The sequence below is a fragment of the Equus caballus genome, chromosome 11, assembly GCF_041296265.1.
Source record: "Equus caballus isolate H_3958 breed thoroughbred chromosome 11, TB-T2T, whole genome shotgun sequence".
NCBI lineage: Eukaryota > Metazoa > Chordata > Mammalia > Perissodactyla > Equidae > Equus > Equus caballus.
Window position 1 is genome coordinate 22,967,448 of NC_091694.1, and position 25,683 is coordinate 22,993,130.

The following is a 25,683-nucleotide window of genomic DNA, read 5'->3' on the forward strand; positions in this document are numbered from 1 at the left end:
AATGCAAGCACTGTTGTATTCTAGCCTGGTTCTTCAGTTCTATTGGCCATGAACTTCTCAACATTACTCCAAATTTCTCTTTGCGAGGATTTACTTATACGAGAGATATGACTACACATCCTTTGTGACCTGTAGAGTACGAGCTAACCTGCTTGTTTTCACTACGATTACAAAAAAGGGACACAATCAATTGTTAACACCTTTGGAACCCTAAATATAATTAATAGAATCGGATGCTCTGCTGCAAACAATTTACCTTAATCCAAAACCTCCCAGATCTTCAAAAATATTGGAATTGCTTAAGAAATGTGTCTGAAACTTAAAAAGAAAATTAGCAAATAGGAATTAAGCGTACCGGGCTGGCTTGGAAAGTGGTGTTACAGATAGCCAGTATCTTTTTTACGGTATGATTATTCCATCTAGTATCTCAAGAAAGCGTATTATCTTCAGTAAAATATTCCCGATATCAATATTCTTCGAAAAGCTAGTTTTTCAGTAAAGAGTCAGGTATTTTAATTTGCGACCTGCTTAAATTCCAAAACGAAAACGCCAGGTCTCGCAGATGAGCCGAAGGCCACCCCGTAACAATCTCCAGACCTAGCGGCAAGAGTCAGAGACAAACGAGAGGGAAGACTGGATTGGAATAATCTCGCGAGAAGCACCGTATTAACCATTTTACGCGATATTTTGGTGCCCAGCCCTTTTCCTCCCTCTCGCAGGATCACGGTTAATCTCGCGATCTTTGGCAAGTTCCGTTGGGGAAGATGGCGGCGGCCGCGAGCACCCTTCTCTTCTTGCCGCCGGGGACTACAGACTGAGCCTTCCCGGGAAGAGTGGGGACTGCTGGTGCCCTGCGTCCCGGGAGCCCGAACCAACTTGGTTTCCCCGTTATTGGTGGGGAAGGGCTTATCCTCTTGCGTAGGACTCAGGCCCTCCCCACTGTCAGGATGAAGGCTCAGGGGGAAACCGAGGGTGAGTGACTGAGGGGGAATGCAGGGGGCGGGACACAGTTGGGGGGAGCCAATCTGTAAGAGGAGGGGAGGCCGATGCCCCTGCGGGGGCCGCTCTCCCCCTGGCGCAGAGTCCAGGAGGCGGGATGTGTGTGAGTTTCAGATTCTGATTGTGCCTTCACTGGTGATGGAGAGCTCCGACTTTGGGGTGATGGGGGCTCCCAACTTCTGTGAAGGTTTCCGCTATAGCTAGGGACAATCTTTTGGGCCTCAAGAGCGTTTTTAGTCTCAAGTGATGGGAGACCAGGCGAGTGAATCTAAAACTTGCTTACAGCTCAAGAGACATCTGAATAATGACATTAAAAAAAAAAAATAATGCAGAGCTGTGTGTGAAAGTGCCGGAGGATGTTTTGGCCTAAGTGAAATGATTGGATCCTTAAGATATTAAAAGCCAGCAGTTTCCTAGAATGTCACAGTGTTCAGATCTTGTGCTATTGTATATTTTAAAAATGCACTGAATTTCTTCCTTTCAGTGACTTGACTAACTCAGAACTGCTGAAGAACAACTCTTCTGTGAAACCTTACTTAGATCCTCTAAAGTTCCACATTCCAGCTTAAATGCTTTCTTAGTATTTTGGACATAGTTCTATTAATACAGCTTACTATATTATTATTTACTCATCTTCCCCACTTTATTCTGAGGTTTGTAGATCGGGGATCTTGCATTACTCATCATTGCATAGTCCCTGGCACATAATAGTTGCTCAAAAAGTGTTTGATTTGAGCATTTGTGTAAAGATATCTATCATCAGGCTTCTCAAGCAAAATAAGGGGGGGGGTGTATTTTGAAGGAGAGGAAAAAGAAAGGTATACTCCTTGGGTGTAGAGGAATGACAAATGTAAAATGGAAACTCGATGAGGCAGGAATTTTGTCTAGTTTGCTCACTGTTGTATCCCCAGCACTTAAAATAGTGCTTGAATGAATGAGTCTTGAAAATGGGAATTGCCCAAAGTGTGTCCAGAACTATAAACTGGCTGAAAGAGCCCCAAACCAGTTTTCCAGAAGATGAAGGAATTGGGGGAAGATGTTTGGATCTTGATTTAGAAGATGGCACTGCCTTAACTCTGATTGCTGACATTCCATTCATCTTTCAATGACGTGTTTTCTGTAACATCTCTGCAACTAGTTAGGAACTTTTCCTCCTCTGAATTTCATTAGTAATGTTTCTGTTTTTAAGAGCATATCTCCTTTTGCTTTTTGTGATGGTTATTTCCACGTTAACTTGTCCACACCCCCTCACAGATGTCATCTCAGGCATATTGTGTGTTTTTGCATTGCCAGTGGTTTCCAGCACAGGTCCTTGCTCATACTGAGTAGTACGAGAATTAGAGGAGGGTTGGAGGGTGGAGGAGGTTTGTTCACATGCCTAATTCAGACGCCAGTCTTTTCTACCTTTCTCTTAGCTCTGCTAGAAACTCATCCTTTAGTCATTGGCGTCTTGCCTGTCCATATTGTTTTAATTCGAATTCAAATAGGAAAAATCTGAATGGCAAATAAAGCCTGTTTTCTTGATAATGCCTATAAATTGATCTCTTAAAATTATGTCAGAAAATTAAGAAAGTCTGTATTTTCACACTGAAACTGAACTAACCATAGTAAGGCCATGTTCAAATGTATGCTGTACATATATCATGCAAGGGATTTCATGCATATCATGAAATGATTGTGCCACTAAATTGTAGTCTCAATCCTGAAACATAATTAGAGATGGTTCTTTTTTTGGTTCTCGTTAAAAGTTTGAATAGAAAGCAGTCTCGTTCTATGGTGTTCGTTAGAATAGACCCATAATTTGTGTGTCTTCTTATCATTAAAAATAAATTCTTTGTATGTTTTGAAGTAAATGATGTTGAAAAATATTTTAACTGAGTTTTTACCAGGATGAAGAATGGGGGTTTCATTTGTGGGAAAAACTGTGGAAGGACTTGAAAGAAGAGTTTCTAATTATATTTCTGATTTATATCATAGAGTCGGAAAAGCTGAGTAAGATGAGTTCTCTCTTGGAACGGCTCCATGCAAAATTTAACCAAAATAGACCTTGGAGTGAAACCATTAAGCTTGTGCGTCAAGTCATGGTGAGGATTGTGGTGAAGTGGATAAAGTGTTGTGCTTAGATAATTTTTTAATAAGCTAAGCTCCCTGTGTAGGCTTTTTCAAAATAGTTATTATAATGTGTATTCAGTTTTATTTATCATAAAATACCTGAGTATATGGTGGCTATCAACTTTAAGAGTCTGCCTAAGAGGGAGGTATATTTATAAAATTGTGTTAATTGTGAGTTAAAGTACCCTGGGTTACTTTAGGCAAAGGTGATAAGAGATACACCTATAGAGAGACACATGATAGACTGGTGTAGAGAGACTTTTATTCTTCACTTCCTGTCAAATTTGTTGATTCTACTGTGATAGTACTTTTATTGTATTTCTACTACTAGTAGAGTTTGCAATTTATTCTTAGCTTCACCTGTTCACCCTGTCAACGTCTTTCTCTACAGTACTACTTCTTCCTGAGTCATTTACCATATGGGGAGCCCCAGTTAAGTGAAAGACAAGGGGTGGTGGTAGGATATTGAAAGTTCATCCATATGATTCCAGTGGTAGTCAGATAACGTAGGAAACCTTAACTTCTATGATTTGACCTGGGCAATGGGTGTGTTCATTTTGTGATAACTCATGGCTCTCTTAAGCTTCATATACTTCTCTGTATATATATTGTACTTCAGTGAAAGTACCCCTTCATCCCCACTAAATCTTACTTTGGGTCCAGAGTAAGTTCAGTTTAGTAGATTTATTAGTGTTTAAAATAGTCATATCAGTATAGCACTTGCAAAAGAACTGAATTTGTTGTCAAAGACCCATATTTTAGGCTTGACTCCAGACCTACATGACTTTGGATGAATTATGTAATCTCTCTGAGTCTCAGTTTCCTCATCTAGAAAGCAGATGCACACAATACCAGTTTTTTTGTAAGGATCAAATGAGACAATGGGTATCAAAGTGTTGTGTTGCTAAAAGATTTCTGTAACTGTAAATTCTACAAATGTATGTGTATCTTCTGGTTCAGAATTGTGTACATAGAAGGTATTTTTTAAAAAATGTCTTAAATAAAAGAATGGCAATTTTTCCAGTCTGGGAATTCAGAGGTTGTCATTTTTATACCACAAGGCAGCCATATTCTAGTTTGAAATATGTTCTATAAATGATGTTGCATTAGAGAGACATCATGAGATAGACGAATTTCAGGTGGCTACTAAGACCCTCTCTTGGGATACCAGTGTCTTGGTTTGGTCACCATAGCTTCCACTGTCTACTTCTCACTTTTACAGATTCAGAATCCTAATTTTATTGGAAGAGCTTTCAAAAACTGACATACTAACAAAATCTCAGTAGATTAACGTGTAAATCAGAATGCCAATTTATTAATTTACAACAGAGGGTTTATCTTTCCAGTTACCGCAATACTGGTATCCATTGTCCAGAGCACCCCTTTGTCTATTCAAGGTACAAGGGAAGCCGGATTATTAATTAATCAGATGTTTGTTTTGTGAGGGTGGAATTAGAGCAAAGAGAGATGGATTTAGGACATGGAAAAGGCTGAAAAACTACCCAGTTATTATAAAACTGTTCACAGTTCTAGGGACTGGACTGTTGTGCAGAGAGAAACTTCTTCCTTGGATAGGGTTAGAAAAACTATGCCAAATTTTTTGCTCTTTGAGAGTCCCTTTTCTGGACTACATATTTGTTTCTTAGAGTCAATCTAGTTTGACCAAGGTCTAGTTGTATTTCTTAGATTACATGCAAATCACCTTGTTGGATTTCGGAATTGCCAAATCTCCTAAGCCACCCATTTAAGTGCCTAAATCTTAGGATATACTTAACTTCTACAGAAGGCTGATCTTACTTATTACATTTTGATTCTTCCTAATTTTTCCTGCAGGTTATCTTATTTTAGATCTGGGAATACCTTTTCCTACCTTAATGTATATAGATATGGATGTATCTATGGATATGAACTTTTCCTTCTTTGGATGGATGGACAGAGCAACAGTTAAAAGTCTATAGACTAGAGTATGTAGAGAATATAGAATACAGAGACTATAGCATATTGTCTATAGACTATCCTGAAATATTACTAGTAGGATAATGTGCATGTTTACCTGAAACACTGTTGGCTTGGTTAATTTTTACCTCAAATATTTTCCCACTTAATACAGGAGAAGAGGGTTGTGATGAGTTCTGGAGGGCACCAACATTTGGTCAGCTGTTTGGAGACATTGCAGAAAGCTCTCAAAGGTTTGTAAACATCTTTGAAATATGCTGATTTCTTAAAACCGCCAGTTTAAGAAAGACTGTTTTATACTTACACTAGAAATATAAATTGAGGCAGGTCAACTTTCTATGCTAGGTATTGCTCTTGCTTTCATTATGGAGTTGAGATGAGCTCTTATCTGAACTTCTGAAACATTTGTTTTTGATCCTATTTTGTAGGCTGGTAGGGACTCAAAAGATAATTGATGAAGGCTAACTATATGATAGCAAGGAAGAGTTCCCTTTTTTTTCTTCACATGTTCTCTTCTAATTAGAAGATGGACATTTTAACTCTAAAAGACTGTTTATGGACAATGTTTTCAGGAAAGCAAACAAAATTTAAATCATGAGCTTGATTATTCATTGATTACTACTTCTATCTATTTTAGGGGGAAAATGAAAATAAAAACAGATTTTACTCTGATCCACCACAAATGGAGCTGATTCAGCTGAATATTCCTTTTTTTCCTCCAATTGTGGTAAAATATACATAACATGGAATTTACCACTTTAGTAACCTTTTAATTTTTTTGGTGAGGAAGATTGGCCCTGAGCTAACACCTGTGCCAGTCTTCCTCTATTTTGTATGTGGGATGCTGCCACAGCATAGCTTGATGAGTGGTGTGTAGGTCTTGGCCTGGGAGCTGAACCAGTGACTCCTGTGCTACTGAACTGGAGTGCGTGAACTTAACCACTATGCCACTGAGCTGGCCGCCTAATCACTTTTAAATGTACAGTTCAGTGGCATTAAGTACATTCACATTGGGCAACTGTCACCACCATCCATCTCCAGAACTTTTCCATCTTCCCAAGCTGAAACTCTGTACCCATTAAACAATAACTGCTCATTTTCCCCTTTCCCCAGCTCCTGGTAGCCACCATTCTACTTTCTGTCTCTAAGAATTTGACTACTCTGGATATCTCATATAAGTGGAATCATACAGTATTTGTCCTTTTGTGACTGACTTATTTCACTTAGTGTAATGTCATCAAGGTTCATCCATTTTGTAGTATATGTCAGAATTTCCTTCCTTTTTTTTTTTTTTTTTTTTTTTGAGGAAGATTAGCCCTGAGCTAACTGCTGCCGATCCTCCTCTTTTCACTGAGGAAGACTGGCCCTGAGCTAACATCCATGCTCATCTTCCTCCACTTTATATGTGGGACGCCTACCACAGCATGGTGTGCCAAGTGGTGCCATGTCCGCACCAGGCATCCGAACCGGCAAACCCTGGGCCGCCCAAGTGGAACGTGCAAACTTAACTGCTGTGCCATCGGGCCAGCCCCTCCTTCCTTTTTAAGAAAGCTGAATAATATTTTATTGTATGTATATACCACATTTTGTTTATTCATTTATCCATCAGTGGACCCTTGGGTTGTTTCCACTTCTTGGCTATTGTGAATAATGCCACTATGAACATTGAGTATTGGTTTTGATGTTAATCTTCCTTATTCTAGCATTAGCAGATAAATGTTTCTTCTCTCTCTTTTTTTTTTTTGGTGAGGATGATTGGCACTGAGCTGATATCTGTTGCCAATCCTCCTCTTTTTGCTTGAGGAAGACTGTCCCTGAGCTAACATCTGTGCCAGTCTTTCTCTGTTTTGTATGTGGGACGCCGCCACAGCATGACTTGATGAGTAGTGTGTAGGTCTGTGCCTGAGATCTGAACCCACAAACCCCAGCTGCTGAAGCGGAGTGTGCAAACTTAACCACTACACCACTGGGCCAGCCCCTAAGTGTTTCTTCTTTAAGTTAAAGATAACTTGTCCCAAATAAGTAATGAAAAAGGGATAGGAGAAAAGTCCAATAATGTTTTTGAATAGATTTTCTTTTGACCCTTATTACTGCCTAGGTCACAGCTAAGCCTCACTAATGAACTTTGTGCAGATTATAAGCATTTTAATTATTGAATGTGTTTATGACTTTGGAAGGATGGTTCTGCTCCTCAGCATATTTCTCTATTTGAAGAATATAATTTATTTGGAGCATCCTTTGTGATTTCCTTTTTTCACCCTTTCATAGTGACATCTTTACCAGCAATGACTGACCGTTTGGAGTCTATAGCAAGACAGAATGGGTAAGTAGTCTATCTCTAGGCAGAAATGTTTAACTTAGTGTTGACTTTGGGTGGCTTTATTTATGTGTCCTCTATTAATTTTTGTTTTGATTTGTTCCTGCTAGACTGGGCTCTCATCTCAGTGCCAGTGGCACTGAATGTTACATCACGTCAGATATGTTCTATGTGGAAGTGCAGTTAGATCCTGCAGGACAGCTTTGTGATGTAAAAGTGGCTCACCATGGGGAGAATCCTGTGGTACGTGTTGTTGATATTTCACTGGAATCTGTGGGGTTTACTTAGGGACATTAATTTTAAAATGAATTGTTGGGGTTTGAAATAGTTTGGGTTTAGGTTTTTTCATGAGCCACTGTAGAGATGATGTGATGGGCTTATGACATCAATAGCTATAGAATGAAATTTAAAATAACATGGGTCCATCTCTGACATCATCCAAAGGCTTTGACAAGTGGAAACACCAGATGAACCCTTTCCATTTCATATCAACAAACATGAGCCGCAATTGAATAGGTGCTGGGGATACAGAGATAAATAACTTAAAGTTCCTGTCCTCAAAGAGCGTATAATCAAGAAGGACAGATACTCTTGTACATAGCTAATGTCTTGAAAAATCCTTTAATGGAGATGAATTAAAATGTATGTAACCAGACAGTTGGATATGAATTCTAAGGATCGCATCAAAGAGCGGTCCTAATGTCTTAAACAAGCTACTGAAAGTTGACTCATTTATAAACTATTTGATATATTTTGATCTTCATTTCCCGCCCCAAACCCATGGTCTACCAAGTAGGAAGAAGATGCTTTTTGATATCTTAATTTAAGGACCTTGTATAGTTTAATTTTTCTGTTATAAAGCATGTACTAGTAATAAAAGAGAAAAATTTAATGTCTTCAAAAGTCGTAAAGTAGTTTAAAGTTTTAACATAATTTCTTTAATTTCAGAGCTGTCCAGAGCTTGTACAGCAGCTAAGGTGAGCAAATGACATTTATATTCCCTGATATTGGCAGACAATGCTGTTCTTTATAGCTGGGTTTTGAGGCTGGTCAGAAGTTACTTTTCTGAGGAACAAATTTATTTTCTTGGGTCAAGATTTTTCAGAGTTTGTACTTCTTCACTTTTAGAATTGACTTAGCTTAAGTTCTCATCCTGCTCAGTCTATCCCAGGGTGTCTCAACCTTGGCAGTATTGACAAATTGGATTGGAAAATTCTGTGCTCTAAGGGGCTGCCCTCTGCATTGTAGGATGTTTAACAGCATCCCTTGTCTCTCCCACTAGTTTCCAGTATTATCTCCTGAGTCGTGAGAATCAAAATATCTCCAGATATTGTCAAGTGTCCCCTGCAGAGCCAGAGCATTCCTGGTTGTGAACTACTGATCTAGCCTTAGGAATTCTGTGTGGAACAAAAATAAATGGAACCTAATTACTGAATCAGAAGGCTTGAGAAAATTGAGTCCTTATCATGAAAAGAACTCTTTTTTACTTTAATTTTTGAGAAAAATTGTTTTACACTTCAGGTATATGTGTGATAAACTCCCAGCGTTGTAAAGTGCTAGGCTTGAAGACAGTCTCTTTTAGTAGTTAATGGCTTTTTCCATTGGCTTATCGTTTCCCTTTGAATTGAGTGGAAATTTCCATGCTTAAATTTAAACCCAGAATTAACTTTCTGGGAATTTGAGAAAATGATTACATCAATTTTATGTTTTAAATATAGTGAAGTTCTCAGATACACACAGAGATGTCATAGAAAGGGTGTTAATATTGAGGAAATAAATTTTACACTCAGCTTTCTCAATGATTGGTTTAATGGGTTTATAGCCAAATGCACCAAATTTGAACCAGCTTTAAAAAAATTGCAGTGCAATATAAAAAATAACCTTTTTATGATTTCATTGAATCAATAAGTCTAGCAAAGATGCATTACCAAAATAGTTTAGAAAGCCAGTATTTCAAGTTCTATTCTGGAGTGGGAGACTGCACCAACTTATGAACTGGTGGTGTTCTAGAGCTAATTTGTAAGCATATTTGGCAGTTGGCACAACAAAAAGAATATTAGTTTTGGGCCGGCCCGGTGGCATAGTGGTTAAGTTCATGTGCTCTGCTTGGGCAGCCTGGGGTTCACCAGTTCGGATCCCCAGTGCGGGCCTACATACCGCTTATCAAGCCATGCTGTGGCAGGTGTCCCACATGTAAAGTAGAGGAAGATGGGCACAGATGTTAGCTCAGGGCTAATCTTCCTCAAAAAATTAAAATTAAAATTAAAAAATTAAAAAAAAAGTATTAGCCTCTACGTGATGTTTTTAGTCACTTAATGTTGACAGTAATTTTAAGGTAGGGAATACATTTTGCTGCTGCTCTTGTTTCTTTTCACTATCTTCATGGCACTTTGGGCATTAAGTGTTCAGTAAATGCTCAAAAATGCCTGGCCAAGTATCTGACATTATCAGGGCAATTTAGCTTTCAAGAGACTTTTTTAAGTTCGAGAGTTAGAATTGTTGAGTTGGATTGGATTTCTAAGCCTGCCCACAAAAGCCTGTTTGATTAAGAATCCAAGCCTGAATAGTATTGGGTTCTAGGAGGCCAGGGGTCATGGTGGTAGTTTCTTTTTCCTGGGGCATGTCTAGTCATAGGAACATTTTGGACTATGCAGTTTGCCTCCACAGTACCCATCCTCTTTTCTCTAGGTGTCCCACCTCTCTCCTAGTGCTCATTTTCCCTCTCTATGTTGCGATATACATGCAAGTGCTTTATCTTCCCAATTTATTTACTTCTTTTTCCTTTCCAATCAAAAGGTTTGTTTTCTTCATGACATCCAATCATCTCAGTTACATATTAAGAGGAAAAGAAAGTGATTTATTTAAACCCAGGTCTCATTACATTGGAGTGAGTTTATTATGTGAATTATCAGGTCTTTTTGACTATCTTTTATACTGCTTATTAGCACTTTCATCAGAAAAATGGGGCAGAGAAAGGAAAACATTTCATTTTCTTTTGCTACTGTTGATTGATTCTAGAAAACTTTAGCTGAGGGAAAAAGAATAAAGCAAATTATTAAAATTATTTTTATATAGCCATGATTTTTGGCACTTTGCTGTTAAGACTGAGTAGTAATTGTATGTTTTATTCTCCTCCCTCTCCCCTCTTTCCTGAACTCCTTATAGGGAAAAAAATTTTGATGAATTTTCTAAGCACCTTAAGGGTCTTGTTAATCTTTATAACCTTCCAGGTGACAAGTAAGTATTTTTACTTTTTGCTTTTGTTGGAAAAATCAGTATAAACCTGTAAACCATTTTGTGCTTTGAAATTTGTCAATTCTGCCTATCTCATTTGTGATTTCTACTCATACCAACAATATATAGCTCAGCTTCTAACTTTATGCCTTTTAAAAGTATTTTAAATAAACAGTATCTGCATTGATGGATTATAATGCTAAAAGGTAGACTATAATCTTGAGATTTCCTCAACATATTAATTTCTAGGCTGAAAGAAATTAGTTCTTGTGGAACTGCATTGTCATTTTTATTTTTAACCTACCTGGGATTCTGTTAACTTGCTTGGCTCTTTTAAACAGAGATAAAAATTAGCTTTGATAGATCACTATTTTTTTTTTTAACATTAAAAATCTTTTTTTGGGGCCAGCCCCGTGTCTGAGTGGTTAAGTTTGTGCGCTCCACTTTGGCAGCCCAGGGTTTCGCTGGTTTGGATCCTAGGTGCAGACATGGCACAGCTCATCAGGCCATCTTGAGGCGGCTTCCCACATGCCACAACCAGAAGGACCCACAATTAAGGATATACAACTATGTACTGGGGGGGTTGGGGGAGGAAAAAAAAAAAAGAAGATTGGCAACAGTTGTTAGCTCAGGTGCCAATCTTTAAAAAAAAACAAAACAAAACTTTTTTTTAATGGGTATTTTAGTTGCTTCCAATATAGACTTGTCCTTTAGGCTTTCTGTATCAGTGTTTGTGTTTGTGTATGTATATCTTTCAACTATTTAACTCTTATTCTCTTCTTCTACTCTCTAGCAAACTGAAGACTAAAATGTACTTGGCTCTCCAATCCTTAGAACAGGATCTATCTAAAATGGCAGTTATGTATTGGTAAGACTGGCTAAGGTGTAAATTCTGTATGACCCTTCTGAGTACCTTGTTCTTAAAGTTTTTCATCTAAGGGGTTAGTAGGGTCCTATTTTATTTATTTATATTATAGATAAATATGTATCTATATTACATCTATATTATTACACATCTATATTTTACCTATATTATAAATCTTGTCCATCTCCTTTTACTTCCCAAATGATGACTGCATTCCATTTTCTGAGTATCAGTATCTCTAATTTATTGGTTGATATTCCATAGGTTTTATCTAAAGACTTGTCAAATCTGGCCTCCCATCTGATAAATTACAGTCCGGTCGAATTTTTGTTCACCATATTACATATTGGTGTATACCTGGAAATAATCCCTTCACTTTGAAGGTGAAATACGATTGTTATATTCTCAATTATAGGACAGAGTCGTTAGGATAATATTACAAGACTTTTAAGAGCTGAACTCCTTATCACATTGTGCACTAATACCTTGAGGGCTTAAACAGAAGCAAGCATGGATCATTTGTCTTGCAGGAAAGCAACCAATGCTGGCCCCTTGGATAAGATTCTTCATGGAAGTGTTGGTTATCTCACTCCCAGAAGTGGGGGTATGTGATCCTATTTTGCGTATTTTAGAAAAATGTCTAATTCTAGTTGAGGGGTCATTACTAAAAATTTCACCTTGGGGGGCTGGCCCGGTGGCACAGCGGTTAAGTTCACATGTTCCACTTCGGTGACCCAGGGTTCGCCAGTTTGGATCCCGGGTGCAGACATGGCACCACTTGACACGCCATGCTGTGGTAGGCATCCCACATATAAAGTAGAGGAAGATGGGCATGGGTGTTGGCTCGGGGCCAGTCTTCCTCGGCAAAATGAGGAGGATTGGCAGCAGTTAGCTCAGGGCTAATCTTCCTCAAAAAAAAAAAAATTTCATCTTGGGTTTATAAGGAGAGGGAGAAAATTAACAGTAATTTATATATTTTTAAATAATTTCTAAGGTGTCAACATCTGCCGTCTCCATTTTATTTTTTTAATGTGAAGTAAATTGTTGCCAGTAGAATCAATACTTATGCTTTTCTCATATTTCATAAGCTGCTTTGGAGCATGAGTCCTCATATCAGTGAAACTATTTTCTTGTATATAAGTTTATAGAAATGGGAATGTTTTTATTTGTGATTTACCTGATAAAGATGTAGTGATGTTTTATTTTTCATAGGTCATTTAATGAACTTGAAGTACTATGCCTCTCCTTCTGACCTGCTGGATGATAAGACATCATCTCCCATCATTTTGCATGAGAATAATGGTAAGACTTTAACCATAAAACAACTGAAGGTTTCGTTCAGTGTTTAAAACATATTTTTAAAAGTTTCAATGCCCAGCCTGCCTGTACTTTTTTGGTTTGCTACTCCCTATAAGTTTGCCATTCCTACCACAGTTTCACCTGATACACACACACACACACACAGGCTGTTTCTCTCATATGTATATACACATATATGTACACATACATACATAATAATAAAAGTTTAATAGTGCTTTTGAATAAGTAAATGAGTGAATGAGAAGATATAAACCATCTGAATTGAAATAATCCCCTTTAGTCATTACTTTAAAGGTGAAGAAATTAGCTAGCTTACTCAAGAGTTACAATAATGGATGTTATTTTCTATTTGTATTTTAATTTGCTAAAACATAATGGCCTAATACCTCATTTGGTTCCCTTGTAGCTTCAATCATTGACTATCCTGTAATCATAATTCTATTTTAAATGCATTCTGAAGTTGGAAAAGATAGCATTGGTAATGAGTCTTTTAAGAAAATTTTTCCTTGGACTGCATTGTTTCTGGTATTTTTTACTGACAGAAATATTGGTTGGTTACAAAGGTAACTTCTAGCATTTCTAAGTCACATAGGTATTACAGCATCTGACAAATTAGGGCTGACAAATTATGCAGAAGTTAGCCTGTTTTTTTAAAATGTTAAGATCCTTATAATTTGTGTTCCTTTGGAAAATACCCTTTTTCTTTCATATTCCCAGTTCCTCGGTCTTTGGGCATGAATGCATCAGTGACAATTGAAGGAACATCTGCTATGTATAAACTCCCAATTGCACCATTAATTATGGGGTCACATCCAGTTGACAACAAATGGTAAGTTAAATATAATTCTAGGGTAGCGAAGTCCTTTTTTCAACTTCAAGCCCAGTGTGAAACAAGTATTACTTTCTCTTGGCTCTTCCCCCACTTGTCTTTCTAGAGCTTGGCTTTTTGTTTTATCCACTTAATTTCTCTTTTCAGTATCTAAAAATTGTTCCCCTCTGAAGTCTGCCCATGGAACACATTCTCTATCCTGAGAGAGAATGAAGAGAACTGTGCTAATTCCTCTGGTTTAATGGTTGCTCATTTTTTTGTTATGGAACATATGTTGATTTGGAGTTAATGGAGAAATAACTAGAGAACATGCCTCAGGATAGATGTTTGATTAAATACTTTAGGGATAACAAATATGATGTTTTGGAATTGGGGGAAGAAAGTTCAGAGAGTGAGCTTTTTGATAGGCTTTGTATGTGTTTATATGATACAGACATGTCTAAGAATGGGTGTTTAGATTCTTCATTTTCATATCAAGTCAAAATCCAACCACCTCCTTTTTTTTGAAGGACTCCTTCCTTCTCCTCAATCACCAGTGCCAACAGTGTTGATCTGCCTGCCTGTTTCTTCTTGAAATTTCCCCAGCCAATCCCAGTATCTAGAGCATTTGTTCAGAAACTACAGACCTGCACAGGTGAGTTTTAAGCATTAGGAGTTAATGCTTACTATAAATGTGAAAAGTAGGGCCGGCCTGGTGGCGCAGCAGTTAAGTGTGCACGTTCCGCTTTGGCGGCCTGGGGTTCATGGGTTTGGATCCCGGGTGCGGACATGGCACCACTTGACAAGCCGTGCTGTGGTAGGCATCCCACATCTAAAATAGAGGAAGATGGGCGTGGATGTTAGCTCAGGGCTAGCCTTCCTCAGCAAAAAGAGGAGGATTGGCAGTTGATGTTAGCTCACTCAGGGCTAATCTTCGTGAAAAAAAAAAAAAAAAACGTGAAAAGCAAACCTCAAAATCAGATTATCTCAGGTGTCTTTCAGTCTTGGCAGGCCTCAGAAAAGAGCTGATGGGTATAGATGTCTTGGTGCTTTGTACTAGTTAAAGCTTAGTAAGTACTTTTTGAATAAATGGATGAATAAAGTCATGAAGGGAAAACTGAGCTGTCAACCTTTTGATCTTATTGTGATCATTATATTGATCCTTGTTTTTCCAGGAATTCCATTGTTTGAAACTCAACCAACTTACGTACCCCTCTATGAACTGATCACTCAATTTGAGCTGTCAAAGGACCCTGACCCCATACCTTTGAATCACAACATGCGATTTTATGCTGTAAGTAAGGCCCTGAGGATTGTTGTAGGTTATGTTTGGACGCAAGATCAGAATCTTCCTTTATAGGATTACTGAGGTCAGGTAACATTCTTTTGGACTATTAGATCATATCCAATTTTTTCAGTCAGGCAGGAAATTACTCTGAAACATACTGAAGAGAGCATGAGCTTCCAAGTCAGGAAACAACAATGTATATTTCATTGTTGAAATTTCAGATGCAAGTCTTTTAATGGTATTCTGAGCTTTTATAAGCTTATAAGTAGGTGTTAAGAATCCTTACTGTTGGGGCTGGCCCCGTGGCCGAGTGGTTAAGTTCGCGCGCTCTGCTACAGGCGGCCCAGTGTTTCGTTGGTTCGAATCCTGGGCGCGGACATGGCACTGCTCATCAGACCACGCTGAGGCAGCGTCTCACATGCCACAACTAGAAGGACCCACAACGAAGAATATACAACTATGTACCGGGGGGCTTTGGGGAGAAAAAGGAAAAAATAAAATCTTTAAAAAAAAAAAAAAAAAAAAAAAGAATCCTTACTGTTTAATTCTTTCAAGTGTGATGAGTTTATAATCTGGGAAGGTCCTTCAAGTACATACACAGACAAAAGTGCTGGAATGAATAAAGTAAGGAAGGTTCAGTTTCCAAAACCTCATCTGGACTTGAATTTGTTTGACAATTGCCTAGATTAAAGTAGCAGTTCCCAAATTCAAGCTGCATTATACTTATATAGGGTGTTTTATTAAAAATACAGATTTTGCACTATGGTTCAGGATCCTCTTTTATACAGATTTCTGATTTTTTGTGTTAGCTAGGTTAGGAAACGAATAGCAGAACATTTTCAATAAAGGGGTCTTTTTGGCCAAGTGAGTAATTGGTATTTATAACATCAGCTGACCAAAGAATTCACTATGGAGTTTTATTATTCACCAAGAAATTGCTGCTGATTTTTGAGACGTAGATTTCTTTTCAGGATAGTTTGTGGTTGGAGTACAATGGGTGAGTAGCCAGAATTCATTTACTTTTTTCTTTTTACCCAGGCTCTTCCAGGTCAGCAGCACTGCTATTTCCTCAACAAAGATGCTCCTCTTCCAGATGGCAGAAGTCTACAGGGAACCCTTGTTAGCAAAATCACCTTTCAGCACCCTGGCCGGGTTCCTCTTATCCTAAATCTGATCAGACACCAAGTGGCCTATAACACCCTAATTGGAAGCTGTGTCAAAAGAACTATTTTGAAAGAAGGTACTGCCTTTCCTTTTGATATACTTACTGGTATTTGCAAACTGCTTACTCTAGTGGTTCTCTAATTTGGTGGCCCATCATTATCACCTGTGGCACAGCTTTTAAAAATACAGATATTTGGTTTCCATAGCCTGACGAACTGAATTAGAACCCCAGTGGAGGAGTTGAGAATCTAGTTTAAACTCCACAAATAATTTTGATGGAACCAATCTGTAAATTGGGATTTGGAAGACGACTGTTTTTTTGCAGTGGACTTACTCTTTTTCTTCATACAGTAATATAACTGGGTACCTACGGGCCTGAACTTTGCAGCAGATATATAAGGTAGAACTTGGGATGCTGTAGGAAGAGAGAATTTCTTGATATCCAAATTTTAGGTTGTTAGGACAGTGCTTCCCAGCTTTTAGTTCTGAATATATTTCCTTTCCCCATTCTTTGGAGAACTTAATCATATTGTTTGAAAAGGGATGAAACTTGTGCCCTTTTCTTTTTCTCCCAGGATTCTGGAATGCTGATGTTTTTCAAACACAGTTTGCTGTTAGAAGCCTTGATGTGAATTTTGGCTGCTCTAGTTAACCATAGTTAATTTTTTACCTTAGTTGTAAAGCACTTCGGTGATAGGGATGTATCAGTGCAAATGGAAGGCAAGAAGAAACAGGGAAGGTAAATCAGGAGATATCTTTTATGGGAATAAGAATTACTTTGGAAATGAGAAATTTTAGAGAGTTGGAGTAATAACACAGGGCATATGCAGGTGTGCTTATGGCCCTTCTATTTGACATATTGAGTGCAAGGAGAATTCTCCAGATAGCTTCAGAGCATCTAAAAATGAGCTTTAATAATGTAGTTATGAAGTTAGTCCTACGGAGATGCATACTTTTTTCCCAAGAAAGTATATCATCATTATCTCTGGGCTGCTACCATGTTTGGCTTAGGAACCTATGATGACAGATATATATGTGTATTTGGCATAAATATATCATTTTAGATTGTAGCCCTTACATCCCTGCTTATCAAACTTTGGGTTTCCCAGCCAACAGCTGCAAACACTGATAGAAAGCAGGGTTTATGGCAGTGGTTCTGGATGTCTGCTTATCAAATAGAATGAGAAATTCCTCTTGGCCATATTTATTTTCAGAATTCACTTTCAGGGCAGGTTGTTTATATCTGCCAAGGTCTTTAACAATTTAGGGATTAAATAACTTTATTTTAGAAAATTGAAGTTTATATGTTTATATATATATTTATAACATAAACTGGCAGATTCCTTGTAATCTATTCCTTCTATCTCCTGTAGATGACATAGTAGATTTTGTGTGTTAAATAATGTGTGGGATTTAGTTTCCAAGGAGGGAGAGAAAGAATTTCAGTCTGTGTACTTAGGGATTATTTACTTGTCTCAAGTCTTATATTATTTTATGATCCTTTTCTTTGCTTTTTAGATTCTCCTGGGCTCCTGCAATTTGAAGTGTGTCCTCTCTCAGAGTCCCGTTTCAGCGTATCTTTTCAGCACCCTGTGAATGACTCCCTGGTGTGTGGTGAGTTGTGTGGGTGGCTAGCACTTCTCAGGGCAGCGGTTTGGTCCCTTTACATTTTTATGAAAAGTCCAAAGCTGAATCTATCTCAAATACCTCCTATATATTTTGTCTTCCAGTGGTAATGGATGTGCAGGACTCAACACATGTCAGCTGTAAACTCTACAAGGGGCTGTCAGATGCACTCATCTGCACAGATGACTTCATTGCCAAAGTTGTTCAAAGGTAGCACTGGCCCTTTTCCATCAGAGTCCTATTAAGAGGTGTATAAGGAGTGCTGTTTTCAGTATTAGAGTGAATTGAAATTTAGGAGGAAAGCATTTAGTCACTGCTTTGAATTCATCCTTCTCTGCTTTCAGACTCAAAAGCAATATGAGCTTTGGTTTTTTAAATACCATTATGAGAATAATAGGTAGGTAGGTAACTTCAGGCCTGGCATTAGGGTTCTTTTAGGAGGGAGAGAGCTGAAATAAGATATAGGTCTTTTTTCACTTATTCTCTGTGTCACTTTTTAATGTGTAACATGTCAAATGGCAGTATGTGGGAAGATACTTAAGGCAGTCAACTTCCCAGGAACATTAATATGTAACTTTGAGATTTTTCTAGAGCTGGCACTAGTGGCCTGTTTCGTAAATAAATTTTATTGGAACACAGCCATGCCTGTTCATTTACATATTGTCTTTGGTGGCTTTTGAGCTAAAATGGCAGAGTAGTTGGGCAGAAACTATATGATCTTCAAAAGCCTAAAATATTATTCTCTGGCCCTTTAAGAAAGGATGGCTAACATGTTCTAGAGCAAAATGTTTTCAAACATATGTTTATAAATATAAATTTGTAAGATAAAAAGTGCTTTGCTTTAAAATAAGCAAGATTTCATAACAGTAGTAACATTTTTCACCCAGCTTAGGGGTGATCTAAGCCATTAAAGTTTAGAACTTAATAGGTCGAGATTTTTCTAGTGGTTCATTAATTAAGATAAACCATATATCCCATTAATCACATATGAAGCCCCAAAAGGAGGACATTTTTTACTGAATTCATTATTACCAGTTTTCTTTTAGTTCAATATGATGCCTGATTATTTGGACTCTTGTTTGGTTGGTTGGTTTTTGGTGGTGCTTCAAAAGAGAAAAGAGGTTGACAATTGCCTGCTGGTCCAGATTCTTTTTAGAATGAATTTACCCAAAGCTCTCACATTTTATAGAACTGCTCCTGCCTTTCAGGTTATTTGCCTTACCTGAAAACTGCTTACTGCAAACCTCTGATGGCATATCTAAATCCCAGGCAAAATTAAAGCCTGTTTTCCCAAATGAAAAATTGCCTTCGTTCATCAGCTAGTGCAATGTTAACTTTTTTTTTTCATCTTATCTTACAGATGTATGTCCATCCCTGTGACGATGAGGGCTATTCGGAGGAAAGCTGAAACCATTCAGGCCGACACCCCAGCACTGTCCCTCATTGCAGAGACAGTTGAAGACATGGTGAAAAAGAACCTGCCCCCGGCTAGCAGCCCAGGGTATGGCATGACCACAGGCAACAACCCAATGAGTGGTACCACTACACCAACCAACACCTTTCCGGGGGGTCCCATTACCACCTTGTTTAATATGAGCATGAGCATCAAAGATCGGCATGAGTCGGTGGGCCATGGGGAGGACTTCAGCAAGGTGTCTCAGAACCCAATTCTTACCAGTTTGTTGCAAATCACAGGGAACGGGGGGTCTACCATTGGCTCGAGTCCGACCCCTCCTCATCACACGCCGCCACCTGTCTCTTCGATGGCCGGCAACACCAAGAACCACCCGATGCTCATGAACCTTCTTAAAGATAATCCTGCCCAGGATTTCTCAACTCTTTATGGAAGCAGCCCTTTAGAAAGGCAGAATTCCTCTTCCGGCTCACCCCGGATGGAAATGTGCTCGGGAAGCAACAAGACAAAGAAGAAGAAGTCATCAAGATTACCACCTGACAAACCCAAGCACCAGACTGAAGATGACTTTCAGAGGGAGCTATTTTCAATGGATGTTGACTCACAGAACCCTATCTTTGATGTCAACATGACAGCTGACACGCTGGATACGCCACACATCACTCCAGCTCCAAGCCAGTGTAGCACTCCCCCAACAACTTACCCACAACCAGTACCTCACCCCCAACCCAGTATTCAAAGGATGGTCCGACTATCCAGTTCAGACAGCATTGGCCCAGATGTAACTGATATCCTTTCAGACATTGCAGAAGAAGCCTCTAAGCTTCCCAGCACTAGTGATGATTGCCCACCCATTGGTACCCCTGTTCGAGATTCTTCAAGCTCTGGGCATTCTCAGAGTGCCCTCTTTGACCCTGATGTCTTTCAAACCAATAATAATGAAAATCCATACACTGATCCAGCTGACCTTATTGCAGATGCTGCTGGAAGCCCCAGTAGTGACTCTCCTACCAATCATTTTTTTCCTGATGGAGTAGATTTCAATCCTGATTTGTTGAACAGCCAGAGCCAAAGTGGTTTTGGAGAAGAATATTTTGATGAAAGCAGCCAAAGTGGAGATAATGATGATTTCAAAGGATTTGCATCTCAGGCACTAAATACTTTGGCAGTGCCAATGCTTGGAGGTGATAATGGGGAGGCTAAGTTTAAAGGCAATAGCCAAGCTGACACAGTTGATTTCAGTATTATAGCAGTGGCTGGTAAGGCTTTGGGTCCTGCAGATCTTATGGAGCATCACAGTGGTAGCCAGAGTCCTTTATTAACCGCTGGCGACTTAGGGAAAGAAAAGACTCAAAAGAGAGTAAAGGAAGGCAATGGCACCAGTAATAATAGTCTGTCAGGGCCAGGGTTAGATAGCAAACCAGGGAAGCGCAGTCGGACCCCTTCTAATGATGGCAAAAGCAAAGATAAGCCTACAAAGCGGAAGAAGGCAGACACTGAGGGAAAGTCTCCGTCTCACAGTTCTTCTAACCGACCTTTCACCCCACCTACCAGCACAGGTGGATCCAAATCTCCAGGCAGTTCAGGAAGATCTCAGACTCCCCCAGGTGTTGCCACACCGCCCATTCCCAAAATCACTATTCAGATTCCTAAGGGAACCGTGATGGTGGGCAAGCCCTCCTCTCACAGTCAGTATACCAGCAGTGGTTCTGTGTCTTCCTCAGGCAGTAAAAGCCACCATAGCCATTCTTCCTCCTCTTCCTCGTCTTCTGCTTCCAACTCAGGCAAGATGAAAAGCAGTAAATCAGAAGGTTCATCAAGTTCCAAGTTAAGTAGCAGTATATATTCTAGCCAAGGGTCTTCTGGATCTAGCCAGTCCAAAAACTCATCTCAGTCTGGGGGGAAGCCAGGCTCCTCTCCTATTACCAAGCATGGACTGAGCAGTAGCTCCAGCAGCACCAAGATGAAACCTCAAGGGAAGCCATCATCACTTATGAATCCTTCTTTAAGTAAACCAAACATATCCCCTTCTCATTCAAGGCCAGCTGGAGGCTCTGATAAGCTTGCCTCTCCAATGAAGCCTGTTCCTGGGACTCCCCCATCCTCAAAAGCCAAGTCCCCTATCAGTTCAGGTTCTGGTGGTTCTCATATGTCTGGAACTAGTTCAAGCACTGGCATGAAGTCATCTTCAGGGTTAGGATCCTCAGGCTCATTGTCTCAGAAAACTCCCCCATCATCTAATTCTTGTACAGCATCCTCCTCTTCCTTTTCTTCAAGTGGCTCTTCCATGTCATCCTCTCAGAACCAGCATGGGAGTTCCAAAGGGAAATCTCCCAGTAGAAATAAGAAGCCGTCCTTAACAGCTGTCATAGATAAACTGAAGCATGGGGTTGTCACCAGTGGCCCTGGGGGTGAAGACCCAATGGATGGCCAGATGGGAGTGAGCACAAATTCTAGCCATCCTATGTCCTCCAAACATAACATGTCAGGAGGAGAGTTTCAGGGCAAGCGTGAGAAAAGTGATAAAGACAAATCAAAGGTTTCCAGCTCCGGGGGGTCAGTGGACTCGTCTAAGAAGACCTCAGAGTCAAAAAATGTGGGGAGCACGGGTGTGGCAAAAATTATCATCAGCAAGCACGATGGGGGATCCCCCAGCATTAAAGCCAAAGTGACTTTGCAAAAACCTGGGGAAGGTAGTGGAGAAGGGCTCAGGCCTCAGATGGCCTCTTCCAAAAACTATGGCTCTCCACTCATCAGTGGTTCCACTCCAAAGCATGAACGTGGCTCTCCCAGCCATAGTAAGTCACCAGCATATACCCCCCAGAATCTGGACAGTGAGAGTGAGTCAGGCTCCTCCATAGCAGAGAAATCTTATCAAAACAGTCCCAGCTCAGATGATGGCATCCGACCACTTCCAGAATACAGCACAGAGAAGCATAAGAAGCACAAAAAGGAAAAGAAGAAAGTAAAAGACAAAGATAGGGACCGGGACCGGGACAAAGACCGAGACAAGAAAAAATCTCATAGCATCAAGCCAGAGAGTTGGTCTAAATCACCCATCTCTTCAGACCAGTCCTTGTCTATGACAAGTAATACAATCTTATCTACAGACAGGCCCTCAAGGCTCAGCCCTGATTTCATGATTGGGGAGGAAGATGACGATCTTATGGATGTGGCCCTGATTGGCAATTAAGAACCTTACTTTTTAAGACAAACATGGCCAGAGAAAAACTAATTAAGGTTGTAGGCAAGCCACCGTAAGGGGTGAGTGAGACAGGTCTGATTTTGTGTTTAAGAATCTTAAATGGCATGGCTTTGACAGTGAGCTGGGTGAATTTAGAAAGGCATAGCCAGACCCTACTAAAGAGACCATAGGGTTTGATTCTGGTTTTGAAGAATCACTTGTTCCTTTGCCAGGAAAAAAAAAAAGTTAAAATACTTGCTTATGAAAGGGAGGGGGTGGGAGGGACATAGGGAGAGGGAAGGGTGGGAAACAGTTTTGTGGGAAATATTCATATATATTTTTTCTCCCTTTTTCCATTTTTAGGCCATGTTTTAAACTCATTTTAGTGCATGTATTTGAAGGGCTGGGCAGAAAATGAAAAAGCAATACATTCCTTGATGCATTTGCATGAAGGTTGTTCACCTTTGTTTGGGTAGTTGTCCATTTGAAGCATGGGCAAATGAAGGACTTTGGTCATTTTGGACACTTAAGTAATGTTTGGTGTCTGTTTCTTAGGAGTGATGGGGGGGGAGGGAAGATAATTTTAGCTATTTATTTGTAATATTTTAACCCTTTATCTGTTTTTATACAGTGTTTCTTTCTATTCTATGAGGTTCAGGGTTCAAAATGATGGGAGGTGGAAGAGTAAGGCTTATTTGGTGGTAGTGAGCTTGTAGCTTGTGCTGGTACTGTAGTATCAAGCCCAAGCAGATTAGTCAGGCCCACCTTTGGAGTTTAGTAGAAAAACCAAAATGGTATTTTTGTTTTAGGAGGTTTTTCATAGGGTTCAAACATCATAGGAACATTAGGAGTTACCTCCCTGTGGAGGTATTGATTTATAGTCTTTTTTTTTTCCTTTTAAAAAAAGCTAGGCTAGCTTCTTGGGATATAAACATGTTTCAGATGCAGTAAGGTTTAATGTGGGACAGCCTCCCTGACCCAGTGGCATAAAAACCATTACAGAATTAATAGTTCTCCTATTTCCACAATGTGCCAAAAGTCCACATCCCAGCATTTTGTTTGTAGGAGAACTGATGCCATTCCTGAGAGCTGGGCTCCTTGTTTCTCTTCCTCAGAAGGAGAAGGAGTCCAGACTTTACATCACTCCACTGTATGCTCCCTTAGATAAAACAGTAAAATATTTGCAGCCATAGTTCACTTAAAATAATTTCAAGCTCACTTGAAGTAATGGGGGCCTGGAATGCTAGGTGGGCATGAAGATAAACCCTTGCTACTATGTAGCAACACAATTGGACCTTTTTGGAGGAATAGGTCTGAGTCTGGATTCTGGGGGACATCAATAAGAAGCCTTTCTCATAAATATAGAAATCCAGGAGACCACTTGAGTGCAACACAAGTTCTCAGTATTTGGAGGGTCCTCTCAAAATTCTGCGGCCTTACTTTGATTTTGACACCTGCACTGTGCCATTCCTGATGATTCCATTCAGGATCTGTATCAGCAGGACGGGGCACGGTCCCCAGCACAACTCTTCTGGATTAAAAAGAAAAAAAAAAAAAGCCAGGTGATTCATTTGTGTGTGTGTGTCATAAATGGAGTGACTTCATCAGATATTGAAGAAGAAGAATTCTATATTCAGCCTCTTCTGCAGGTTGGAGTTAGCATAGAGTTGGAAAATCAGCTTTGGCTTTCTCTCCTGACTGTCTCTGATATCCTCTAGTGTTCTCCCTTTTCTGGTCATCAACTCTCAACAACTCTGCCACTTTTGTGTCCCAAGGTAATAAGAAGTAGGAAATGAAACATTGCAAAGTGGAGCAAGAAAAGTTATCGGTTACCGTATCACAGTCAAATGTCTTGGGTGACACTAAGGAGGACGTGGGCAAGGTGATACCAGAGTGCTTTATCTTGTGATGCTGATACAGTAGCAGCCTCTCAGACATACAACCAGGTTGGATTTCTCACAAGTTTCTCACCTAGTTTTGAATCCTATCCCATTGGTTTCTGCAGGAAAAAAAAAACAAAAATGTTACATGGTTTTTAAGTTTGTTCTGGGTGGGGAAAATCTTATGGGGAATGTACTACATAGTATCAGGGGCTCAGCTCCCCCAAGCAGAGCCAACAAATACCAAAATGAGTAAACTGGGAAGCTTTTTCTCTCTTTCTGTCTTCATCCCAGATCAAAGAATCCCGAGTTAGGATCTGGATGAAGGATAAGCCCCTGAATTGTCGATGGGCACACCCCACACACTGACCCAGCATCTGAACTTGCTTAACAGGGAGCCGGGGCTAAACTGCTTCACCCTGCCTGAGAACCAGGGAGCACTGCATTTCTCCACAGGGTGGAGGAGAAGAGGCAGAATAAACCAAGCCTGGGACACCTCCCTCCTGTCTAGGTGTACTCATTCTCCTGTTTCAAAAGACGGCAAGGACATGAAGTCAACTTCTACCTATCTTCTGCTGCTGGTGTCTTATGTATTCTTAGTTTGACCTGATTCCTCTTTTGTCTTTTGGCTTCATGTTAGGGGTTCTTGGTTAAAACCTGCTCTGATGTACATGAAGATTTGAGGTTCAAAATTAGTGTGTTTTAAAACAAAAGTATTGGGGGCGTGGGGGGATGAAGCAGGATTTAATTGCCAAAACCAGGCTTGAGGTTGATGACTCTTGGAAAGATTTTCCTTAAGGCCTAGGTCTGAAAATTTAGTGCAGCAATATCATGAACTCTCAGAAGAAACCCTTTCAGGGAGCCAGTGAATCATACAGTATCTAGTTGAGTCACTTAAAGCAGATGCCAGTATATGAAACTCATTATTCACAATCCCTGGGCAATCTCATTTTCTTCATCATTTTTTCTTTTCAAACCCCTTCCCCCCTTATTTCTACGCTTGAGTTAGTTTTTTGAGGGGTAGGAAGTATTTAACATCTCAGAAGCTAGGTTGGGAAACGTGCTCAGCTGTAAAAGTTGGGCTTTGAATTTTGAGTTTTAAAAATGTACATCAGGAGCAGTTGGGGAGGGTCTTTTCTAAAAAAAAAAATCTTTCCAATTTGGTTTTCTGTGCATATGGCCGTTCTGTAAATACTTTGGGGTTTTTCATTTTTTTGAAAGTAGACAAAATCTGTGGGATTTTTTTCCCAAAACATTACAAAAGAACCTGTTTATTTACATGCAAATAAATTTCTTTGATAAAAAGTAATATGTCTACGTGTAATAAATTAACCTTTGAATAATTTTCATTTATTTTGCTTTAAGAGTCCAACCAATCAAAAAAATTCAATCAGACAGCAAAAGTCTTCTCTGAGTATTGCTCGAAATAGGTTAACTGGAAAGGATAACTGACCTAGGGAAACAGACCTGTGAGTTTTCTTCAGTTGATTTATCTGCTCCAGCCAATTTTACTATC

At 39.5% G+C, this 25,683-nt stretch overlaps 1 protein-coding gene across 1 annotated transcript; it reads left to right on the plus strand.

Annotated features, from left to right (window-relative positions):
- Nucleotides 1-692: 692 nt before the first annotated feature.
- MED1 (mediator complex subunit 1) lies at nt 693-25,476 on the plus strand. The gene is made up of 17 exons (XM_001501252.6): nt 693-972; nt 2,977-3,083; nt 5,222-5,300; nt 7,336-7,390; nt 7,495-7,627; nt 8,333-8,361; nt 10,550-10,621; nt 11,412-11,486; nt 12,014-12,087; nt 12,696-12,785; nt 13,521-13,632; nt 14,142-14,266; nt 14,787-14,905; nt 15,938-16,139; nt 17,582-17,677; nt 17,794-17,899; nt 19,050-25,476. Exons 1-17 carry the CDS (start codon nt 948-950, stop codon nt 22,294-22,296), a joined length of 4,746 nt encoding a protein of 1,581 aa, XP_001501302.1. The 5' UTR covers nt 693-947; the 3' UTR covers nt 22,297-25,476.
- Nucleotides 25,477-25,683: the final 207 nt, after the last annotated feature.

Excerpts from the sequence above, each read along its gene's own strand:
- MED1 (XM_001501252.6), top strand. The coding sequence starts at position 948 with ATGAAGGCTCAGGGGGAAACCGAGG. Across the intron at positions 3,084-5,221 it reads AGCTTGTGCGTCAAGTCATG|GAGAAGAGGGTTGTGATGAG; the intron begins GTGAGGATTGTG and ends CACTTAATACAG. Across the intron at positions 12,786-13,520 it reads CATTTTGCATGAGAATAATG|TTCCTCGGTCTTTGGGCATG; the intron begins GTAAGACTTTAA and ends TCATATTCCCAG.